General features: G+C 35.6%; 2 protein-coding genes across 3 annotated transcripts in view; both read left to right on the plus strand.

Moving 5' to 3' along the window:
- Positions 1 to 12,125, plus strand: part of LOC127868837 (60S ribosomal protein L34-like) — a 27,995-nt gene extending 15,870 nt beyond the window's left edge. Inside the window, exons 5-6 of the mRNA XM_052410922.1 lie at positions 562 to 665; positions 12,008 to 12,125. Of these exons, the coding sequence (XP_052266882.1) occupies positions 562 to 665; positions 12,008 to 12,086 (183 nt within the window). The 3' untranslated portion in view covers positions 12,087 to 12,125. The remainder of the gene's footprint in view (positions 1 to 561; positions 666 to 12,007) is intronic.
- A 1,902-nt stretch (positions 12,126 to 14,027) lies between these two features.
- Positions 14,028 to 23,062, plus strand: part of LOC127868839 (dual 3',5'-cyclic-AMP and -GMP phosphodiesterase 11-like) — a 97,700-nt gene continuing 88,665 nt past the window's right edge. The window contains exon 1 of one of the 2 annotated variants that reach the window (XM_052410924.1): positions 14,028 to 14,617. The gene's annotated coding sequence lies outside the window, so the exon portion shown is untranslated. Of the gene's footprint in view, positions 14,618 to 21,266; positions 21,384 to 23,062 lie in introns of those variants that run through there. The other variant, XM_052410925.1, reaches the window with a different exon arrangement.

Raw genomic sequence — 23,062 nt, forward strand, 5'->3', positions numbered from 1 at the left:
CCCTAGAATCACAAAACACTAGTTTATTGACAATTCCACAAAGATGTCTATAAAATTTAATTCCACTCAACTGGTTGCTTTTTATGCAGAAGATACTCCTTTTAATGAACTCCATGAAACATCTTCAGGTATTTATCCACTACCTTGGGTTAAAGTAGTGCAGTTGTCAGTTTCTGGTGTACGTACACCTTGTATTGGTTAACTTCAAGTGTTGTTAATCATTGAGTAGTGTAACTGATCTTGTGATATAACTTAACCCTTTGCATGCTGGGTAATTTGTCTTCTGCTAAAATGTCGTCTGCAGAATTTCTAAAATTAGCATTTTCTTCGATTTTTTTCAAAGAATACTATCAGAATAGCAAACAATTTGGATCCAGATGAGACGCCACAGAACGCCACGTTCTGTGGCGTCTCATCTGGATCCAAACTGTTTGCAAAGGCCTTTAAAATTCAGCTCCAGCGCTTTAAGGGTTAATACTGTTAAAATTAGCCCAAATTCTCAGACAAACAAATGCATGCGAAATCAAATCAAAGCTGGACTCCTTATTTAACTCATTGCAGATTACCCCAGCCCGCCCCAAGGAGCTGATGTCCATGCCCAAGAGGTTGAAGACTGTCTCCAGGACATACGGAGGATCACGGTGCCACAAATGTGTCCGTGACAGGTACGGGACACAGCCCTTTTCATTATGGGAAGGTTTCATTTAGGTTGCGAATAAATACTTTCTTTACAAGGTTGTATAACATGCAAAGGAAACATGGTGGAGTATATCAGGGTCATCTGTTTGGTTGGTCTTTCTGCACATTATCTACTATGAATCGAAACTAGTCATAGTTTTCTGTTTGTATCAACATGTAAGTTACTGGATATGTTTCTTGTTTACTGTGCATCAACCAAATGTCACACTAATCAATTATCATTATGAAGCTTTCTGTCTTTGTACGAGCTCAATGTGAAGTAGCGAACAATAAAATTTAAAAAAATTTTATGGGAAATGGGCAACAAATTAATTACCTGTACATCTCTTGCCGTGTGAAATGCACCATACTTTGTAAAAGCGATAAAACTCCAATTTAAAGCTGATATGATGAGATTGTGAGCACTGGGTTATGATCAGATTTGTGATTCCAACTGCCACACTGATTTCAGCCTACATACTGTTTTTGGTCAGCACGAAATTTCATTTCCATAAAAAAACTATTTTTTCAGCACTTAAAATTTGTTATGAATAAAAATATGTTTGTTATGTCATGACTGTGCTTTATGGAATGTAATCTACTTGCACAACCTAGAGCCTTTTTGTACTTAATTGTCATCCAGGTGTAGAAATTGTGCAATAGCAACCTGTGCTTTTAGTTGAGGAGACTCCTGTTACTGGTTTCTGTGAACTTTTATCACAGAACAAATTTAATTATTAAGGTATGCATTGAATAATTTACTTTAAGGTGTAGATGTGGTTAAATATGAAATTACATGTTTTGGCTATTGCATGTCATAAGAATTGAGTAATGGTTGTTCATTCCCTTGCATTTGAGCCAATAGTATTCAAACTTAATATCTCCAAGTATCTTTGTGCACAACCTAGAGCCTTGTTGAATAAAATGTTGTCAACCAGGTGTAGAAATTGTGCAAAAGCAAACTGCCAGTGCTGCTTTGTTGAACAGATACCATTGGTTGGTGCTCTGTGAACTTTCAACACTGAACATCTTGGCATTTGCAAAGTGTCTAGTAAGCTGAGAGATTAATTTGGGAAAATGATACTTTTTGCCATTGGGAAATCAACCAAATAATGGCCATACAATCAGTGTAAAAAAGCCATGCAGTCTTTTATCTTTTTCAATATTGTGATCTTTGTTCTTTCAATCGCGTTTTTTCAAGAATGTAATCTACTTGCACAACCTAGAGCCTTTTTGTACTTAATTGTCATCCAGGTGTAGAAATTGTGCAATAGCAACCTGTGCTTTTAGTTGAGGAGACTCCTGTTACTGGTTTCTGTGTATGTTTAGCACAGAACAAAATAAATGTTATTATTAGGGTATACTTTAAATGATTTGTATTGTATATGTGCATAATATGTTACAATTGTTATTAAGGTTTTGTGCATCCATAACATTTATATGACAATATTTGAATTTCTGATAGAAAAGATGTGATGGTTGTACATCTAATTACAACACTGTTAAAACTCTTGTAGAAACCAATGGTATTTTTCAAATTCTGCAGAAAACATCTTCAACAACAATTTAAGTGTAGACGTTGTTTAAGACTGAAATAAGAAGCTTTAATTATTGCATATAATAACAATAGAAGTTCTTTCCCATGCATATTATCACCCGTTAATCTTCTTATTTATATGTTTTAACACTATTGTGCACAACCTAGAGCCTTGTTGAATAAAATGTTGTCAACCAGGTGTAGAAATTGTGCGAAAGCAAATTGCCAGTGCTGCTTTGTTGAACAGATACCATTGTTATGGGTTCTGTGAATTTTCAACACTGAACATCTTGGCATTTAGAAAGACTGTCTAAGTCCAATATGTACTGAACAACAGGCAATGAAATTTAATCCTATACAATAGTCAAACTAGAATGATATGTGTAAATAAAGTGATGTAGTGTGCAACATTTTGTTATGGTTCTGGTAATTATCTGCAGATAATGGAATACAAATGAAAGCTAGATTTAGGCAATTGTGTATTTTCTTAGAAACAGTCCCTTATGGATTCATAGAGCTCTGCACTATTCAGTGGCGATAGATTGTATTAAGGTGTTTGATATACTTATTTATCAACATACATAACATGTAATTACAATGTACTATTCACTTTAACTTAAAGAACTCTTATTCAAAATTGGAAAGTTTATTACAATCAACTCTCATCTTAATTACATACACCTGTGCTGCAGTTTTGTTTGCAAGTGCAACCTTCTTGTACCCATGATGAGATTGTGAGCACTGGGTTATGAAAACTCCATGATTCCACCTGCCACACTGATAGGACAGAAAAAAATAGTAATACAATCGTACCTGCCATCATGTACATTTTTAGTGGGTTGACAATTTCATAGCACAGGTATTTAGCAAATCATTTGGGGGAAATTGCAGGATTAGAAAAACATGTTCTTAGTTAAGTTTAAACTATTTTAGCTCGATGGATTAGAAAGCCTAAGGCTTATTTAAAACGCTCTCAAGTCCGTTTCCTGGAACATAAACCAGTACTTGGTGTCTATGGGGGAGACATAAAGAACGCTCCCACAGTGGGATCAAACCCATGACCTCCTGATTGTTAGGTGGACACCATATCCACTACAGCACTGTGACCAACATTTTCTGAGGAGGTGATACCATTATAATAGCCAATACTATACTAGATGTCAAGAAAATGTTTAATTTTAAGTTTAGATGTGTTTAGTAACGTGAACAATGGCATTGGCAGGACCTTCATACCTTTAAAACTGTGTAGTTCTGCTTACTATTTAGCAACTTTGGCATAAGCTTGGACCTCACTGTGTTGTACTGTAGTATTCAGGCACATACTCTACCGGTAATGTAAATACAGATATACAATAGTTGAGTTTGGAAACAAGTCGTCTTTATTCTGTACCCATGATGAGATTGTGAGCACTGGGTTATGACTTCTCCATGATTCCTCCTGCCACACTGATGGACAGATAACAGAAGCTTTTTCTTAAGACTGTTTGATGTAGCCGTTGATGATTTTGTTAGTGTTTCGCCCAGAAATGCAGTTCCTGAACAGAAAGAACTTTTTGCTTGATACATGTAGTAATTTGCTATGGTGAAGTGCACAAGATGTACACAAAGTCATGATGATTGGAACTTGCCCTCTCTTACTTACAATGCTGAGAGATGTGTCCTAAATCTGAAAACTCCAGTAAACTCAAACTTCTGAAAATCAAATGTTATTCAATTATTTCTGTAGATCGAAGGTGACAAAACATTTATATTATTATTATAATGCATTGGTTTTGTGGTGGAATTATTGCATGTAATAACAATGGAAGTTCTTTCCCTTGCATATCACCTGTTAGTCTTCTTATTTATATGTTTTAACACCTTTGTGCACAACAGAGAGCCTTGTTGAATAAAATGTCTCAACCAGGTGTAGAAATTGTGCGAAAGCAAATTGCCAGTGCTGCTTAGTTGAACAGATACCATTGTTTGGGGTTCTGTGACTCTTCAGCACTGAACATGTTGGCATTTACAAAGACTGTCTAGGTCTAACATGTTCTGAACAACAGGCAATGAATTTTAATCCTATACAATAGTCAAACTAGATACGTGTAAATAAAGTGATGTAGTGCACAACATTTGGTTATGGTTCTGGTAATTATCAGCAGATACTGGAATACAAATGAAAGCTAAATATTAGGCAAATTCCCCGCAATTGTGTATTTTCTTAGAAACGGTCCCTTATGGATTCATAGAGGTCTGCACTATTCAGTGGCGATAGATTGTATTAAGGTGTTTGATTTACATATTTATCAACATACATAACATGTAATTACAATGTACTATTCACTTTTACTTATATAACTTATTCAAAATTGGAAAGTTGATTACAATCAATTCTCATCTTAAATACATACACTGTGCGGCAGTTTTGTTTGCACACTGATAGTACAGAAAAAGATAGCAGGGGTTTTTCTGCCTATTTTGGGAAAAGGAGTCTGACCAAATTTGGAATTTTTTATCGACAAAATTGGTCATTTTGGGAATTTTTGCTTCGATGAAACGGCTCATTTGGGAAAAAATTGTGAATTTATCATGCTTAAATAATTCAGCGGTTTAACAAATAAATTTGTTTTTATTTGTTATTTTGTCCTCTTTATATAAACAGATGCAATATTGGGCATGTTCAACGTTTATTCAAGAACTGCAGTTTTGTTTTTCAGTTACAGTTACACTCTGAGATAAGAACTGAACAGTCAAAACCTTATAGCAGATATTTTTGACCAAAACAAAAACTGGTTAATCACACAAGTTATAAGACACTTCATTCTTAAAAAAAAATAAAATTATATTATATTTTTTTTTTTTTGGAAATTGGGAATTTCTTTAGTAATTTCGGTTTGGGATCGGGTCCGTTTGCTTTGGGAGTGCCTCAGTTTTTGGAGGCGCAGACAGTGCTGAAAAACCCCTGGATAGTAACAGAATCTTACCCGCCATCATGTACATTTTTCGTAGTTAAATGGTGTTGAGGTTTTTGGGTTGACAATTTCATAGCACAGGTATTTGGCAGATCAGTTTTGGGGGAAATTGCAGGATTAGAAAGACATTTTCTTAGTTTAGTTTAAACTCTTTTATTTATGCTCGATTGCATAGAAAGCCTTAAGCTTGTTTGGAACGCTCTCGAGTACATTTCCTGGGACTAGAACCAGTACTTGGTGTATATGGGGGAATCTAACGTACGCTCCCACAGTGGGGATCGAGCCCGTGACCTCCTGATGGCTAGGCAGACACCATATCCACTACATTACTGCGACCAACATTTTCTGAGGAGGTGATACCATTATAATAGCTAATACTAGTTTACTAGATGTCAAGAAATTATTTATTTTTAAGTTAAGATGTGTTTAGTAATGTGAACAATGGCATTGGCAGGACTTTCATTCCTTTAAAACTGTGTAGTTCTGCTTACTATTTAGCTACTTTGGCATAAGCTTGGACCTTACTTTATTGTACTGTAGTCTTCAGGCACATACTCTACCGGTAATGTAAATACACATATACAACAGTTGAGTTTGGAAACAAGTAGTCTTTATTGTGTACCCGTGATGAGATTGTGAGCACTGGGTTATGACTTCTCCATGATTCCTCCTGCCACACTGATGGACAGATAACAGAAGCTTTCTTTTAAGACTGTTTGATGAAGTCATTGATGATTTTGTAACAGTTTTTCGTCCAGTGATGCAGTTCCTGAACAGAAAGAACTTTTTGCTTGATACATGTAGTAATTTGCTATGGTGAAGTGCATGAGTTGTACACAAAGTCATGATGATTGGAACTTGCCCTCTCTTACTTACAATGCTGAGAGATGTGTCCTAAATCTGAAAACTCCAGTAAACTCAAACTTCTGAAAATCAAATGCTATTCAATTATTTCTGTAGATCTAAGGTCACAAAACATTTAAATTATTATTATATGCATTGGTTTTGTGGTGGAATTATTGCATGTAATAACAATGGAAGTTCTTTCCCTTGCATATCACCTGTTAGTCTTCTTATTTATGTTTTAACACCTTTGTGCACAACCTAGAGCCTTGTTGAATAAAATGTTGTCAACCAGGTGTAGAAATTGTGCGAAAGTAAATTACCAGTGCTGCTTAGGTGAACAGATACCATTGTTTGGGGTTCTGTGAATCTTCAGCACTGAACATGTTGGCATTTACAAAGACTGTCTAGGTCTAATATGTACTGAACAACAGGCAATGAATTATAATCCTATACAATAGTCAAACTAGATATGTGTAAATAAAGTAATGTAGTGCACAACATTTGGTTATGGTTCTGGTAATTATCAGCAGATACTGGAATACAAATGAAAGCTAAATTTACGTAATTGTGCATTTTCTTAGAAACAGTCCCTTATGGATTCATAGAGGTCTGCACTATTCAGTGGCGATAGATTGTATTAAGGTGTTTGATTTACATATTTATCAACATACATAACATGTAATTACAATGTACTATTCACTTTTACTTATATAACTCTTATTCAAAATTGGAAAGTTGATTACAATCAATTCTCATCTTTAATACATACACTTTGCGGCAGTTTTGTTTGCAAGTGTAACTTTTATGATGAGATTGTGAGCACTGGGTTATGAAAACTCCATGATTCCACCTGCCACACTGATAGTACAGAAAAAGATAGTAACAGAATCTTACCCGCCATCATGTACATTTTTCGTAGTTAAATGGTGTTGAGGTTTTTGGGTTGACAATTTCATAGCACAGGTATTTGGCAGATCAGTTTTGGGGGAAATTGAAGGATTAGATAAGCATTTTCTTAGTTTAGTTTAAACTCTTTTATTTATGCTCAATTGCATAGAAAGCCTTAAGCTTGTTTGACACGCTCTCGAGTCCGTTTCCTGGGACTAGAACCAGTACTTGGTGTATATGGGGGAATCTAACGAACGCTCCCACAGTGGGGATGGAGCCCGTGATCTGATGGTTAGGCGGACACCATATCCACTTGACCACTGCGACCAACATTTTCTGAGGAGGTGATACCATTTAAATAGCTAATACTACTTAACTAGATGTCAAGAAATTATTTTTTATTTTTAAGTTAAGATGTGTTTAGTAATGTGAACAATGGCAATGGCATTCATACCTTTAAAACTGTGTAGTTCTGCTTACTATTAAGCTACTTTGGCATAGGCTTGGACCTTACTTTATTATGCCCCGCTTTGAAGAAGAGGGGGTATATTGCTTTGCTCATGTCGGTCGGTTGGTCGGTCGGTCCGTCCACCAGGTGGTTGTCAGACGATAACTCAAGAACGCTTGGGCCTAGGATCATGAAACTTCATAGGTACATTGATCATGACTTGCAGATGACCCCTATTGATTTTGAGGTCACTAGGTCAAAGGTCAAGGTCACGGTGACCCGAAATAGTAAAATGGTTTCCGGATAACTCAAGAACGCATACGCCTAGGATCATGAAACTTCATGGGTAGATTGATCATGACTCGCAGATGACCCCTATTAATTTTGAGGTCACTAGGTCAAAGGTCAAGGTCACAGTGACCCAAAATAGTAAAATGGTTTCCGGATAATAACTCAAGAACGCATACGCCTAGGATCATGAAACTTCATGGGTAGATTGATCATGACTCGCAGATGACCCCTATTGATTTTGAGGTCACTAGGTCAAAGGTCAAGGTCACGGTGACCCGAAATAGTAAAATGATTTTCTGATGATAATTCAAGAACGCATATGCCTAGGATCATGAAACTTTATAGGTAGATTGATCATGACTCGCAGATGACCCCTATTGATTTTGAGGTCACTAGGTCAAAGGTCAAGGTCACGGTGACCCGAAATAGTAAAATGATTTTCTGATGATAATTCAAGAACGCATATGCCTAGGATCATGAAACTTTATAGGTAGATTGATCATGACTCGCAGATGACCCCTATTGATTTTTAGGTCACTAGGTCAAAGGTCAAGGTCACGGTGACCCGAAATAGTAAAATGATTTTCGGATGATAACTCAAGAACGCATATGCCTAGGATAATGAAACTTCATAGGTAGATTGATCATGACTAACAGATGACCCCTATTGATTTTGAGGTCACAAGGTCAAGGTCACGGTGACCCGAAATAGTAAAATGATTTTGGGATGATAACTCAAGAACGCTTTTGCCTAGGAACATGACACTTCATAGGTACATTGATCGTGACTTGCAGATGACCCCTATTGATTTTCAGGTCACTAGGTCAAATATCAAAGTCACAGTGACAAAAGTCGTATTCACACAATGGCTGCCAGTATAACGGACAGCCTATATGGGGGGCATGCATGGTTTACAAACAGCCCTTGTTGTACTGTAGTCTTCAGGCACATACTCTCTACCGGTAATGTAAATACACATATACAACAGTTGAGTTTGGAAACAAGTAGTCTTTATTGTGTACCCGTGATGAGATTGTGAGCACTGGGTTATGACTTCTCCATGATTCCTCCTGCCACACTGATGGACAGATAACAGAAGCTTTCTCTTAAGACTGTTTGATGTAGCCGTTGATGATTTTGTTAGTGTTTCGCCCAGAAATGCAGTTCCCGAACAGAAAGAACCGGAAGTCTATTTTCTGCACTCTGTGAAGCTTGGTTAACCCCTCTGGTTTACTGAGTCTATTATCCGTGCATAGAGCAAACACTGCAGCTTTCGTTGATACAGCATGGATCTTACTGTGTTGTACTGTAGTCTGCAGGAACAAAATTTGCAATTACTTGAGTCATATTTCTTATCAGAACGTGAGTAATGGTTTTTAGTTATTTTTTTCATCGTTTCTGTTGGAGTTGCTATTAGACTAAATTGACAATATGTTAAGCCCTTCAGAAAGCTGTGACTGGATTGTTTTGACAGACATTTTTGAGTAATGATTTGTTTTCGCTCAACAGTGCTTGTTGGACTTTCAACATAGTAGTAATGCGTAGTAAAAAATCAGTTTCTTAAATTGTAGTATTAAAAGGCATGCTTTGTTTGTTGGTGTGTGGAAACATATTGTCTGTACCGATGATGAGATTGTGAGCACTGGGTTATGAATTTTCCATGATTCCAACTGCCACACTGATGGGCAGATTCTATCAGATGCTTTTTAACCAGGTTTTCCAATGGAAAAAACTGGTTATTAGATTGGCTGGCTGGCGGGCGGGCGGAACAAGCTTGTCCGGGCCATAACAGTTGTTCATTGTGAGATTTTTAAATCATTTGGCACATTTGTTCACCATCATTAGACGGTGTGTCGCGCGAAAGAATTATGTCGTTATCGTCAAGGTCACACTTTGAGTTCAGAGGTCAAATGGCAATAAATGAGCTTGTCCTGGCCATAACTATGTCATTCATTGTGAGATTTTAAAATCATTTGGCACATTTGTTCACCATCATGGGACCGTGTGTCGCAAAAAAGAATTATATCAATATCTCCAAGGTCAAGGTCGCCACGACTAAAAATATATTTATTTTGAAACAAAGGGGGTTAAGTATAAACAATCAGTTCAGTTTGAGTTGTCTCCCTTTATCAGCCTTTTTTTCACATTGAAAACCTGGTTTTGTGACAATTTTGTCCCTTGTTACATTCTTGTCTTGTTGTGTTTGCTACATTGTAGTTGGTCAATAGATACATTTCTTTGATCTTTTATGCACATTTCAAGGCTGGGTCAACCACTCTGGTGGACTGTGTGAATCTGTGCAAACAACAGAACTGCATTGATACAGCATGGACCATACTGTGTTGTATTGTAGGATTCTGAAACAATTTACAATAATTCTGTCATTATCATGACCCTGTACTTAATGATTTTTTCAGTGACACTTCCATGAAACTCATTGACATTAAGCAAAATGTGATTGGCCTTTCATAAAGCTAGTTCTAGTACAAGTGTTCACTTAAGTGGACACACACATTCAGTAAAATTATATTGGGCAAGTGATTTTTTCAAAAGTAGCTAGCAAGTAGGGCATGTTGATGTACTAGTGTCTGAAACTAATACCATAAATTATGTATCATTCTTTGCATTTATAAGTTGCTTCTGTACTGATGTCCATTTAAAGCATTGGAACAAATAACCAGAGGAATAAAATATTTATTATTTTAATAAAATACATATACGAAAAAGGTTTACATATAAAAAATATTTTACCTTTGGGTCAACATTTTTTTAAATGGAGACATGTAGATTGGTAGTCACTTGCCCTCTAGGCTAGTGGGAGTCGAATCCCCAAGTAAACCCCAATAGTAACAGATAGTTTTACAGACATGGTCTTGTTAAATTATTGTTTACTGACAACGATGTTGGGTGGACTTGCATCTACTTTGGCATATCTTTATAGATAAAACAATGACATGTTATCATTGGATACAGAAACAACCTTTTTGTAGGCGAGTTATGAATTTATAGGATTCCATCCGCAACACTGATGGGCAGAAACAATTTATAGATTGCTACATTAAATTTCACCCAAGCCTACATTTTGAATCAGTTGTCTATTTTATGCAGGTTGTGTTTGCAATATTTAATTTTATCCAAGCTTATATCTAGTAACAGTTTTCTATTTTATGCAGGATGAGTTTGCTGCATTGAATTTTATCCAAGCTTGACTCTAGATGAGGTCATCTATCAGTATGCACACTGTAGAGCTTGGTCAACCACTCTGGTTGAGTGGAATCTGTGCACACACTTAATCCTGCAGACTTTTAATACAGCATCGACCTCTGTGTCATACTGTTGTCTGCAGGAACAAGTGCCATAACTGATACATTATTATGTCAAAAAAGCTTAACTGTTTAGTGTTTATAAGACCTCTTTTCCGAAATTTAAGATGAAGATTATTTGAGTGTCTTAGCCAAACTATCTGCACTAGTGGTCACCATTAAAACAAGACTATGTTAGCCCTGAACGGATTAATAGTGAATTGTGCTTGCTTAAGGTAGGTTGCAAAGTATTCTTTCTCAATAAAATTGAATGTGAAGTCCCTTTCTGCAAAAACAAAACAACCTTTGCCACGGCGTTATGACTACTTCATATACTGGTAGCAGAAGAAGTTAGTCTTTTTTATGCCCCCGGTTTTTATGCCCCTGGATCAAAGGTTGGGGGTATATTGATTTTGGCCTGTCTGTCATTGTATGTGTGTGTGTGTCCCAAAACTTAAACCTTGGTCATAATTTTTGCAATATTGAAGATAGCAACTTGATATTTGGCATGCATGTGTATCTCATGGAGCTGCACATTTTGAGTGGTGAAAAGTCAAGGTCATCCTTCAAGGTCAAAGGTAAAAAAACATTTAAAACTTTAACCAAAACTTTAACCTTCTTCATAACTTTTGCAATATTGAACATAGGAACTTGATATTTGGCATGCATGTGTATCTTAGGAGCTGCAAATTTTGAGTGGTGAAAGGTCAAGGTCATCCTTCAAGGTCAAATGTTTAAAAAATAATTCAAAGCGGCGCATTAGGGGGCATTGTGTTTCTGACAAACACATCTATTGTTGTTATAACTTTTGCAATATTGAAGATAGCGACTTGATATTTGGCATGCATGGGTATCTCATGAAGCTTCACATTCTGCGTGGTGAAAGGTTAAGGTCAAGGTCATCCTTCAAGGTCAAAGGTCAAATATATAGTTTCAAAGCGGCACAATAGGGGGCATTGTGTTTCTGACAAACACATCTCTTGTTTTGTAAAGCCCTTTACATCATGAATAGAACTAGTTTTGCCTAATCACCTTATAGTGGTTTTGTATTGTTTGTTTCAGGATTGTTCGTGCTTTCCTCATTGAAGAACAGAAGATTGTTGTGCGGGTACTCCGGGCTCAGCAACAGTCAAAAAAATAAGTTGTACAGGCCGTTAAATAAACTAGAAAAACAAAACAAGACTTGTTAACAATGACATTTTGTTTCTTGGTTTATTTTAGCTGACATGAGCGCAACATGCATTGTTCTCATGAGCTTTTGTAGTCACAGTTTGTCTGTCATCAAGATTTGCATTGTGATCATCTTAAGAGCCGAATTAATTGCCCGATTTTTATGCCCCCGAAGGAGGGCATATAGTGATCGGTCCGGCCGTCTGTCCTTCCGTCACACTTTGCGTTTAGGTTTTGAAAAATTCTCATTATTTCTATGTCGCTTCAGTTAGCAACTTGATACATGTATTTGGCATGCATGTGTATCTCGTGGAGCTGAACACTTTGAGTGGTGAAAGGTCAAGGTCATCCTTAAAGGTCAGAGGTCAAATATATGGCTTCAAAGCGGCGCAGAAGGGAGGGGTGGGGGCATTTTGTTTCTGACAAACACATCTCTTGTTTTATTAAACTTTGTCATAACATTATATCTCTGCATAATTTGAAATTGGGGTCACAGGGGTAAAAAAAACTGGGACTTAGCCATTAATGGCATAAGATACATGCAACTTGATCAGACAATTTGTCCTAATGACATCTTGGACGAGTTTGAAATTTGCTTATATGGGGTGGAAAACTAGGTTACAAGGTCAAATTTAAAAAAAGCTTGTGAACAATTTCAGTCCAAATTTGTTCATGAAATTGGGTGAAAACATTGGTCATACTGATATATTGGATCAGTACGAAAGTGTGGTCCCCCTTTGAGGTAACATATAATATATATATATATATATATATATATATAATATGGTTAATTTCAGAAAAAGCTTGTGAACTCCACAGGGGGATAGCGTGTGGCTACATTTATATATATATATATTAATTACTAAAAACTTCATTTTGAATAAAAATTAATCGAATTTTAACGAAAAATCTACTTCTGAAAAAAAATCACTATCATATATATCCGATGTAAAGCTTTGTACACCAACCCTGTATAAATGACGCCCTACTTATTAGTTAAGATAAATGCAAACAAAAAGTTTAAAATTAAACTGTCTTCTTCAAGGGACATGTCGATTATTTTTCAAATTAACATGAATATAAAAGAGATACATTATACACATGTATTTAGTATATTGTGCCCTTTTTTGACCAGTGTGAATAAAATTAAATTGAAGGCCACCGAGGTTTAGTGGATGTGGTGTCCGCCTAGTGACCGGGAAGCCACGGGTTCAATCACCGTGGGAACGTTCTGTAGATCTCCCTCATAAACATCAAGTACTGGTTCTAGTCATAGAAAACGGACTCGAGATTGTTTCAAATATGTAGTAGTATTTAATATGCAATTGAGCTAAAATAAATAGGTTTAAACTAAAGTAATAAAATACAAATACAAGAGCCACTCCGAGAGGTCTGTTGCATGTGTGAAACTACATAATTATCCATCTATATGTATAAACAGTGTTATACATTTGACATGGACCCAAACGTTTCGTAGAAATATACAGTCTTGGTTACAAAGTATAACTATTATTTAAAACATAGGTTAAATATTAGCATATAATACTAGGATAATGATGTCTGAATAGACGCGTGAACGTACAACTCGGAACAACATTAACGTTCGTTGAAATACGCTCAATTACACTTACATTATTTATCATGACATGTATTACCTAGTTTATATAATATTCAGTTTTATACTCAATATTTTATCGACCGTCCATGTACCCTTGTGATCAGAGGAAATGATAATCTATCGTACATGTACATAGCAATCTCATATGTTCGTTTTTGTACAGACGGGATGTATCAGAATTCTAGGAAATTCTCACTATCCCATATGCAAAAGAGATGATAATATTGTATTATTCTTCTAATGAAATTAAAGGATTCACGAGAAATACCGATCGCATATGACTGCAGGCAAAGGCGGCATCAAAGAGCGCGTTTTCACCAATAGCTGAATTGCGAATATCGATGTCTCGAGAAAGCCTCAGACGCATAGGATTTTAATGCATTTCTTACCATTATAACTGGCAGCATGGTAACACGATGCGATTTCCCCATCGAGTATTTTATGTGCTAGCGTGGAACATGATAGATTTCAGCACGTGAATCAATGTGTTTTTATTTTAGTGCGAGTGCCTAAGATAAACAAATCGGGAGCGTGTACAAGATTTGGCTAAACCTTTTGGGCTGTAATTTGTGTGAAGTTTAAACATTTACGTATAGAATCTTAGGCGAACGACATTGCCAGATATCGGCGAAATAAACATCCACCTTTTTAGCGGTTCTCTTTGTTTATGCGTGTTTTCTCTATCAAATGCAGCGTTGCCGTATGTTTTTACGAGGGATGGAAATTGTGTACCTGATAGCCCGTTCTTGATTTCGTATAAATCGGACCACGTGTAACAGCGGATATACGAACAGCAGATATTTGTGCTGTTAAAAGAAAAATCGTGGATTTGGGATTTATATATTGAGTTAATCTACCACGAAATAGAGGATCACATAAGCAGGGTAAGTACACCGGAAATGCATTTAAAAGTGTGTTAATACCATTAAATGCGTTTGTTGTGAGAAACCAGAATATATAGTGTCCTTCAATTAACGTTAAATCTTCAATTGTCTCACAAAAACATGATTCACGAATCATCCACGCATCTTAAATAGTAACACATATACATGCTATTAGATATTTTTGATTTATGAGTTATTGAAGCATCTTCAAGAGTGATACATGCTTTGAGATATTATCCGAACATCTTTAATATAGATACGTTTACATGCTATGAGATATTTTGAATTATTTAATCATTTTCAAGAATGACTCATTTACATGCCACGAGCAATCTTTGATTAACGAATTAATTTTTTTTGAAAGATATATTATTTTAAAAATCAATAATGCCGAATCTAAGTCCTAAGAATGAAAATAATTATACCTTTGAGAACACTAATCTTCAGCATATCCTTCGATTGACAGACTTTCTTAAGATAGTTTGATAAATCCAACAAAAAACACATATTTTTCTTCCCTTTTTATCAACGTTTCGGCTTACGCCTTCATCAGGATAACACAAATAATAACAGAAAGAGAGAGAGAGAGAGAGAACTTTTATTTCGACAAATGCATATACATATTTACGCAGTTGAAATCGACCGTTATTGTCCTTGTTCAACATATATCATTCATATATTCATAAAACATGGTGTTGCATAAAAAAAAACGTTATGGTTGAATAAACAAGAATGTTTTGATACAAATCCTACATCTCGCATCCAGTAGAAATTCAAACTAAATTTTCTAAAGAAACATACAGTATTTATACACAGCATATATTAATTTGATATTTCAATTTTTCTATTTGAAAAGCATGTTCTACATGTCATTGACTTAACGTACATTAAATTGCGTGAAAATGTACGTCAATAAAAAGAACGTCAATTAAATAAAGCTTTAATCCCGGATTCCAGAATACACAATTTTCTATAAAATAATAAAAATTTGTTTAGACTTTTTATGGCTTTCTTAAGAGAAATCAAATGGTTACAACAAGAAAATGACAATATCAAGAATTAAGGCCGAACAAAAATGACATTATAGTAAAATAATTAGATTAATCATTCCATTTACGAATTCAACGTTCTACGTTCCACACGTTTCTCGGATATAGCTCTGGTGCGGCCTCTTTGTAGCCCTATACTGCAAACGCTGAATACAATATATGAATTCTAAGATGATCCTACTGTAGCCACAAAGCCATGATCTTAATTTCACAAGATTCTCGGATATAGCTCTCATGAGGCCTTCTTTGTGGTCCATTGGAGCTATTCTGCAAACGCGTATTAGTATTATACGACATCTTCTGCCGTCTTTAAACTACAGTTCCGAAACTGTTACATTGAACTTATTTTAACTCCATATCATTGCATTACCCAATTATGTTTTATGCCCCCGAAGGAGGGCATATAGTGATCGCACTGTCCGTCCGTCTGTCCGTCACACTTTGCGTTTAGGTTTTGAAGAATGCTCATAACTTCTATGTCGCCTCAGATGTAACCTTCATATTCGGTATGCATGTGTATATGAACAATGCCGTTCCACATGCACACAAATTTAGACACCTTTGACATTGACCTTGAACTTAGGGTCCGCGTTTAGGTTTTCAAATCTGCGTTAGGTTTCAAAAAATGCTCATAACTTCTATCAAAGCGTTTATCGGGGGCATATGTCATCCTATGGAGACAGCTCTTGTTATTCTATATTATTAATTTCTGCTATATCTGTCTTTCGAAACGGTAATCCCAATTTGCAAATCACGTGTCACAAACATATTAAATACTCCCCATAGTGTCATAAAGTATTAGAATAACCACATAAGTCAACTGGCAATCACCGGACAAACATCTGCATGCAGTTATGCCAATACGCGTAATTTGTATACAAAGTCTACTTGTAATACACGATACAAACTATTTTTGCCGCGTATTCGTTCATCTCTGTAGTTATGTTGCTAAAACTAATTAATTTTAGCCCGAATGTATCGAAAGCTTAAGGCTTATTTACACTCGAGTCAGTTTCCTGGGTAAAACCAGTACTCGACGTCTTCAGCGAAGATACCGGGAGTGCTCCCAGAATTGGGGATTGAACCCGGGACATCATGATCGCTAGATGGACATCATATCCATTACGCATACGCGTGAATATCTTGCTATCAAAAATATTAGTAGTAAATTATAAAATGCGGGGAATTAAGTATTCTGAAACTTGCGAACGCCCATGGGTGAAAGTAATCGAAACACGTTCTCGGCTTACGCGCAGTGCTAAATTCAAAAATGCCAAGAGCGCGTTCATTAGTTGTTATGAGAATACATAATTTGCGTAATAATCGATTTATAACAAGAATCTCCGATTCATTCGGTTATAAAACACGTGTTTTATACGAATAGCAATCGTCTTGAAATATATGAAGTCTCCTGTGGGTTGGTTTACATCAGGGCTAATGGTAAATTATTAAATCTTGTTTCGCATCATGAAATGGACTTTCATAAACAACACATTACTAGATGCATTCACTGACAAATCAGGACTTAATTAGTTAATTAAAAACACCACCAACCGCGTGATAAAACAAAACATTCAAGCACATAGAAACTAGGAACCCACAATTAAAGTTAAGTAGTGCGCGATACAATAAGACTTTCAACAAACAATATAAATAAAATGTGTAACACTTCAAAATGTCAAGGAAGATAGATACTGTAAACAGACAACACAACTAGAATATATCCAGTTCAGTTGCTTTTTTCATTCGCTAAAACTATTTCCAATGAATTTCAAGAGACACTCAGTATCATATATAAAACATATGAGTATCATATAACACACAGATTAAAGTCAAAATGACTATCACAGATAAAATACATTCAAGTTTGATTTCATGAAACTGTCATAACATTCGCCCCCATTATATCTCTGCATAGTTTGAAATTGGGGTCACAGGGGTAAAAAACTATGGGACTTAGCCATTTATTGCATAAAATACATATGCAACTTGATTAGACAATTTGTCCTAATGATATCTGGGACGAGTTTGAAATTTGCTTATATGGGGTGAAAAACTACGTCACAAGGTCAAATAAAAAACTTGTGAACAATTCAGTCCAAATTTGCTGTTCTATCTTCATGAAATTGGGTGAAATCAAGGGTCACAATGGTATATTGGGTGAATACGAAACTGAGTCCTGTTGAAGTAATATATATATTATATGTATATATATATATTTATATAATTCTAGACGTTAATTTGTTTGAGCTATCTTTATGAAACTTTGTTTGAACATTATTTTTTATGTATGGTTTTCTGTCCATCGAGAAAAAAACACGGCCACCATGAGGCACAACACTTTCTTGTTTGGCTATAGTTGAAATGTTCAAACGCCTATATGTTACATTTGTTTACCCACCCCCGTGAAACTTGCTCAGAACGTTAATTTTGTATGTATCTGGACTGAGTCCGAACATGATTGTGGATTGATTTTTTAAAAAATTGCCAGATGTGTGAGCAGTTTTTCTAATGGCTGATGTGGAAAATCATGAAAGCTACCTTCAACCTCAATCAGAAAAATGTATTTCCGAAGACTTTATATTACCTTTCACATATAAAAGCCTGCCTTAGCGCAAACGATTTTTGCTTCGAGAGGTCTCTGATTCGAGACACATAAAAGGAACATGTCTTTATCTAATATTCTTCCTTTTAATTGTTAATTAATTAATTAAAATTATTCAGTGTATTACAGATTAGTAAATTCATGTTATGATTATCTTTTAAAACAATGCGGAACTGTATCAAGTCCTTTCTATTTTCAACATTTAGCCTTTAGTTTAAATATAGTACTACTAAAGATAATTAATCAACATGAAGTAGGTCTGTGTGATCATACACCGTAACTAATAGAAAGTAAGTTCGTAGTTTATTGTACAAATTAAAAATTTGCTTACAATTCTTTACGTGATAATGTTCATGTGCATCCATATTTTGTATCGTGTACTTGTTACGTTAACTTTATTTAGACTTATTTGCAAATCAACAGCTACTGATTGCAAACAACGAAAGAACCAAATATACAATAAGGTAGATTTTAAAGTATCGTACCACACATGTTTACCGTTAAGAGAGGGTGTGTCACGAGTAAGTCATCTAACATCGGACAAAAGTCAAGGTCTTGAGATTCTGCACATGTTGCCGGTAGACATCTACCTAGTTTACAATTAGTATTCACTATTCTTAACACGAAGATCGCAGGTTGTTTTTAATGCGAAATCAAATAGCCCACTAAATAGCACACTCACACACACAGAGGTATCAGGATTGAGCGCAGCATCGTAAATATTATTCTCATTTTGGTTGCACAAATATTTCTTAGATCATGAAAACAAGTTTCGCATTATCGTAGTTTATGGACCAAGTAATAGCAGCTCACTGGTATGTTGAACCAAAACTTATCGCTATTAAGTTACTGGGTATGACCCCCTCCTGTTAAATTGAAACGTGTCAACACTTTAAAAATTGGTTAATGGGCGTAAAGCACGATCAATAACGACACTTTCATATGTCGGATGATCGGCACTTGAGCAAACTAAATGATAACATATTGCTATTTGCCTTTCATTTCTGAATGCTTTTTACTAAATTGTCACGAATTGTGAATGTCTCGTTAGCTTTATCATATTCTGAAATCTCCAAAAGACACACATATCTGTTTTTTTTGTCGTTATTTATCGAACACACTTTTCATTCAAACTACCGGTAAATTACGAAATCAAAATAAAGCGACCTGCTGCAATGTTCTGCTTTGATCCGATCGTTTTATTAGAGAACCTAGCATGTCGATTATATCAGATCAAACGTTTAAAGGAGTGCCGATGGAAAGCTTTGTACACCAACCCTGTATAAATGACGCCCTGCTTATGAGTTAAGATCAATGCAAACAATAAGTTTGAAATTAAATTGTCTTATCTTCAAGAGGCATGTCGACAATCTTACAAATAAATATTCACAGGTGCCGATATGAATATTGAAGAAGAAACAATATACACATGTATTTAGTATATTTTACCATGTTTCGACCAGTTAGAGTACAATAAAATAAATTTATATGGATATGGTGTCCGCCTAGCGACTGGGAAGGCACGGGTTCGATCCACGTGGGAGCGTGTTTAAGATCTCCACCCCCATAGACATCAAATAGTGGTTCTAGTCCTAGAAAACGGACTCGAGAGCGTTTCAAGTAAGTATCAGTACTTTAAATGCTTTCGAGCTAAAACAAAAAAGATTTAAACTAAACTAATAAAATACAAATACAGGTGCCACTTCGAGAACACTGCTGACTGTGAGAAACTACATAATTATACATGTATATGTATAAACAATGTTATTCATTCGACATGGACCCACACTCGTCATAGAAATATTTACATTCTTCGTTACAAAAGGTCTTACTATTATTTAAAATAGACGGGAAATACTTGCATATAATACTATGATTATGATGTCTTGTAAGACGAGTTCACGTTAAACTCGGAACAACATACACGTTGTTTGAAATACGCTCAATTACACTTAGTTTAATTAAACCTATTTATGTTAGCATATAAGGCCAAGCTTTATTTAAAACGCTCTCGAGTCCGTCTCGTGTGACCAGAACCCCTACTTGGTGCCTTTGGGTGAAATAGAAAGCCTAAGGTTTATTTGAAACGCCCTCGAGTCCGTCTCCTGTGACTAGAACCAGTACGTGGTGTCTGTGGGTGATATCTTAGGTACGCTCCTTCAGTTGGGATCAAAGCCATGACCTACCGGTCGCTAGGCGGACTCCCTATCCACTTCGCCACGGCGACTCTCAAATACACTTACATTATTTATCATGAAATGTATTACCTAGTTTATATTATATTCAGTTTCATACTCAATATTTTGTTGACCGTCCATGTACCCGTGTGACCAGAGGAAAATCATCATCTACTTTTTTGTATTTGTACATAGCAAATATTATGTTCGGTTCTGTACAGACAGGGATGTTTCAGAATTCTAGGAAATAATCACTATCCCAACTTATGCAAAAGAGATGACAGTATTATATTCTTCTTCTAATGAAATTAAAGGATTCACGAGAGATACCGATCGCACATGACTGCAGGCAAAGGCGGCATCAAAGAGCGCGTTTTCACCAATAGCAGAATTGGGGAATATCGATGTCTCGAGAAAGCCTCAGACGCATAGGATTTTAATTCATTTATTACCATTATAACTGGCAGCATGGTAACACGATGCGATTTCCCCATCGAGTATTTTATATGCTAGCGTGGAACAGGATAGATTTCAGCACGTGAATCAATGTGTTTTTATTTTAGTGCGAGTGCCTAAGATAAACAAATCGGGAGCGTGTACAGGATTTTGCTTAACCTTTTGGGCTGTAATTTGTGTGAAGTTTAAACATTTACGTATAGAATCTAAGGCGAACGACATTGCCAGATATCGGCGAAATAAACATCCACCTTTCTAGCGTTACTCTTTGTTTATGCGTGTTTTCTCTATCAAATGCAGCGTTGCCGTATGTTTAAAATTGTGTACCTGATTGCCCGTTCTTGATTATGTATCAATCGGACCACTTGTAACAGCGGATATACGAACAGCAGATATTTGTGCTGTTAAAAGAAAAATCGTGGATTTGGGATTTATATATTGAGCTAATCTACCACGAAATAGAGGATCACATAAGCAGGGTAAGTACACCGGAAATGCATTTAAAAGTGTGTTAATGCCATTAAATGCGTTTGTTGTGAGAAACCAGAAATATATAATGTCCTTCAATTAACGTTAAATCTTCAATTATCTCACAAAAACATGATGATTCACGAATCATCCACGCATCTTCAATAGTAACACATATACAATTAGATATTTTTGATTTACGAGTTATTGAAGCATCTTCAAGAGCGATACATGCTTTGAGATATTATCCGAACATCTTTAATACAGATACGTTTACATGCTATGAGATATTTTGAATTATTGAATCATTTTCAAGAATGACTCATTTACATGCCACGAGCAATCTTTGATTAACGAATGAATTTTTTGTGTTGTGTGAAAGATATATTATTTTGAAAATCAATAATAATGAATCTAAGTCCTAAGAATAAAAAAATAATACTTTTGAGGATACTAATCTTCAGCATATCCTTCGATTGACAGACTTTCTTAAGATAGTATGATAAATCCAACAAAAACACTTATTTTTCTTCCCTTTTTATCAACGTTTCGGCTTACGCCTTCATCAGGATAACACTAATAATAACAGAAAGAAAGAGAGAGAGAGAACTTTTATTTCGACAAATACATATACATACTTACACAGTTGAAATAGACCGTGATGGTCCTTGTTCAACACATATCATCACATACAATGTATTCATAAAACATGGTGTTGCATAACAAACGTTATGGTTGAATAAACAATAATGTTCTGATACAAATCCTACATCTTGCATCCAGTAGAAATTCAAAATAAATTTTCTAAAGAAACATACAGTATTTATACACAGCATATATTAATTTGATATTTCAATATTTCTATTTGAAAAGCATGTTCTACATGTCATTGACTTAACGTACATTAAATTGCGGATAAATGTACGTCAATAAAAAGAACGTCAATTAAAGCTCAAATCCCGGATTCAAGAATACCCACTTTCCTATAAAATTATAAAAAATAGACTTTTATGACTTTCTTAAGAGAAATCAAATGGTTACAACAAGAAATGACAATATCAAGAATTAAGGCCGAACAAAAATGACTTTATAGTAAAATAATTAGATTACTTCCTACATGTATTAATCATTCCATTTACGAATTCCACGTTCTACGTTCCGCACGTTTCTCGGATATAGCTCTCGTGCGGCCTCTTTGTAGTCCTATACTGAAAACGCCGAATATAATATATGAATTCTAAGATGATCCTACTGTAGCCACAAAGCCATGATCTTAATTTCACAAGTTTCTCGGATATAGCTCTCACGAGGCCTTCTTTGTGGTCCATTGAAGCTATTCTGCAAACGCTTTCTAGTATTATACGACATCTTCTGCCGTCTTTAAACTACAGTTCCGAAACTGTTACATTGAACTTATTTTAACTCCACATCATTGCATTACCCAATTATGTTTTATGCCCCCGAAGGAGGGCATATAGTGATCGCACTGTCCGTCTGTCCGTCCGTCTGTCCGTCTGTCCGTCACAATTTGCGTATAGGTTTTTGAAGAATGCTCATAACTTATATGTCGCATCAGATGTAACCTTCATATTTGATATGCATGTGTATATGGACAATGCCGTTCCATATGTACACAAATTTAGACACCTTTGACATTGACCTTGAACTTAGGGTCCGCGTTTAGGTTTTC

This window comes from Dreissena polymorpha, chromosome 2, assembly GCF_020536995.1.
Source record: "Dreissena polymorpha isolate Duluth1 chromosome 2, UMN_Dpol_1.0, whole genome shotgun sequence".
NCBI lineage: Eukaryota > Metazoa > Mollusca > Bivalvia > Myida > Dreissenidae > Dreissena > Dreissena polymorpha.